This window comes from Geospiza fortis, unplaced genomic scaffold (assembly GCF_000277835.1).
Source record: "Geospiza fortis unplaced genomic scaffold, GeoFor_1.0 scaffold1004, whole genome shotgun sequence".
Lineage (NCBI taxonomy): Eukaryota > Metazoa > Chordata > Aves > Passeriformes > Thraupidae > Geospiza > Geospiza fortis.
Window position 1 is genome coordinate 195,262 of NW_005054693.1, and position 2,852 is coordinate 198,113.

The following is a 2,852-nucleotide window of genomic DNA, read 5'->3' on the forward strand; positions in this document are numbered from 1 at the left end:
GGGGGGGCGCCGCAGCTCTTCCAGCCCCATCCCAACATTTAGGGCCGCCAAAATCCCCCCCAAAAATCCCCAAATCCCGATTTTTCCCCCATCTGGATCTCCACACTTGGAACGGGGAGGGGACACCAAAAGGGTGGCGGCGACAACGGGGACAAGGGGGGGGACCCGCGGCTCTTCCAGCCCCATCCCAACTTTTAGGACCGAGCCAGGCGTGGCCGAACCTTCCCGAAATTTCCCCCCCAAAATCCCCCAAAACCGCCCCAAATCCCGAGGGGGTTTTGTTTTTTCCCCACCTTGGAACGTGGAGGAGCAGTAGGTGTCGCTGATGTCGCTGTCGCCTGTGAGGACATTTTCGGCCCGCAGGACGAAGACGCGGAGCATCGTCCCCTCCCCCACCCCTCTGCCTCAGCCCCTCTTTAAGGACATCGAGAGGGATTTTTAGGGTCCCCACCCCCCCTTTGGGTCACATCTTTGTCACCTTGGGGATGTCACCTTTGGGGACATCGGGGGGGATTTTGGGGACACCGCAGCCCTAAATTGTCCCCAAGAGGGAGTTTTGGGGTCCTCAGCCCCTCTTTAAGGACATCGAGAGGGATTTTTAGGGTCCCCACCCCCCCTTTGGGTCACATCTTTGTCACCTTGGGGATGTCACCTTTGGGGACATCGGGGGGGATTTTGGGGACACCGCAGCCCTAAATTGTCCCCAAGAGGGAGTTTTGGGGTCCTCAGCCCCTCTTTAAGGACATCGAGAGGGATTTTTAGGGTCCCCACCCCCCCTTTGGGTCACATCTTTGTCACCTTGGGGATGTCACCTTTGGGGACATCGGGGGGGATTTTGGGGACACCGCAGCCCTAAATTGTCCCCAAGAGGGAGTTTTGGGGTCCTCAGCCCCTCTTTAAGGACATCGAGAGGGATTTTTAGGGTCCCCACCCCCCCTTTGGGTCACATCTTTGTCACCTTGGGGATGTCACCTTTGGGGACATCGGGGGGGATTTTGGGGACACCGCAGCCCTAAATTGTCCCCAAGAGGGAGTTTTGGGGTCCTCAGCCCCTCTTTAAGGACATCGAGAGGGATTTTTAGGGTCCCCACCCCCCCTTTGGGTCACATCTTTGTCACCTTGGGGATGTCACCTTTGGGGACATCGGGGGGGATTTTGGGGACACCGCAGCCCTAAATTGTCCCCAAGAGGGAGTTTTGGGGTCCTCAGCCCCTCTTTAAGGACATCGAGAGGGATTTTTAGGGTCCCCACCCCCCCTTTGGGTCACATCTTTGTCACCTTGGGGATGTCACCTTTGGGGACATCGGGGGGGATTTTGGGGACACCGCAGCCCTAAATTGTCCCCAAGAGGGAGTTTTGGGGTCCCCAGTTTCCCATTGTCCCCAAGGAGGGAATTTTGGGGTCCCCACCCCACTCTGGGCACACTGGGGGTGTTTTTGGGGTCCTCAATCCCCCTTTTTCCCTAAGGAGGGAATTTTGGGATCCCCATCTCCCCAGTTTTCCCTGGGATGGGAATTTGGGGTTCCCACGCCCCCCTTTTTGTGTCCCCAGGGGGATTTTGGGATCCCCACCCCCGTTATGGGATTTGCATTCCCGGCGGGAACAGCTGGGAATGGCCCCGCCCCCGGCTATTTTTGGGAATTCTTTCCAGCCCCGGCCTTTCCCAGAAAGTGGCTCCGGGAGATCCTGCCCCAAACCGGGCTGGGATTGGGAGCCGGGGTCCCTGATCCCACCCCAAACCGGGATGGGATCCAGGATCCTCAATCTCACCCCAAACCAGGATGGGATTGGGATGCAGGGTCCACGATCTCATCGCAAAAACAGGATGGGATCTGGGATCTGGGGTCCTCAATCCCACCCCAAACCGGATTGCGATTGGGATCCGGGATCCCCGATCCCGCCCCAAACCGGGATGGGATCCGGGATCTGGAAGCTGGGATCCCTGATCCCACCCCAAAATGGGATGGGATCCAGGATCTGGGATCCCAAATCCCACCCCAAACCAGGATGGGATCCGGGATCTGGAATGTGGGATCCCTGATCCCACCCCAAAATGGGATTGGGATCCGGGGTGCCCTGATCACTCCCCAAACCGGGATGGGATTGGGATCTGGGGTCCCCAGTCTCACCCCAAACTGGGATGGGATCCAGGATCTGGGATCTCCAGTCCTGCCCCAAACCGGGATGGGATCCAGGATTCAGGATCTGGGATCCTCAATCTCACCCCAAACCGGGATGGGATCCAGGATCTGGGATCCCTGATCCTGCCCCAAACTGGGATAGGATCTGGGATCCAGGATCCCTGAGCTCACCCCAAACTGGGATGGAATTGGGATCCAGGATCTGGAATCCCTGATCTCACCCCAAAGCATGATGGGATCTGGGATCTGGGGTCCTCGATCCTGCTCCAAACTGGGATTGGGATCTGGGATCTGGGATCCCTGATCCCTCCCTAAACCGAGATGGCATTGGGACCTGGGATCCCTGATCCCACCCCAAATCGGGATGGGATCGGGGATCTAGGATCCCCAATCCTGCCCCAATCCAGAATGGGATTGGGATCTGGGATCTCCAGTCCTGCCCCAAACCGGGATGGGCTCTGGGATCCCTGATCCCACCCCAAACCGGGATGGGATACAGGATCTGGAATCTGGGATCCCTGATCCTGCCCCAAACCTGGATGAGATTGGGATCTGGGATCCCCAATCCCACCCCAAAGCGGGATGGGATCCGGGATCTGGGATCCCCCATCCCACCCCAAACCAAAATAGGATTCGGGATCTGGAATCTCTGGTCCCGCCCCAAACCGGGATGGGATCTGGGATTTGGGATCCCCCTTTTTTTTTATATCC

The 2,852-nt window shown here is 58.1% G+C and overlaps 1 protein-coding gene across 1 annotated transcript in view; it reads right to left on the reverse strand.

Moving 5' to 3' along the window:
- The window catches only part of DYSF (dysferlin), an 81,886-nt gene extending 81,489 nt beyond the window's left edge, over positions 1-397 (reverse strand). The window contains exon 1 of the mRNA XM_031065169.1: positions 294-397. Within this exon, the coding sequence (XP_030921029.1) occupies positions 294-381 (88 nt within the window). The 5' untranslated portion in view covers positions 382-397. The remainder of the gene's footprint in view (positions 1-293) is intronic.
- Between the last annotated feature and the right edge of the window lie 2,455 nt (positions 398-2,852).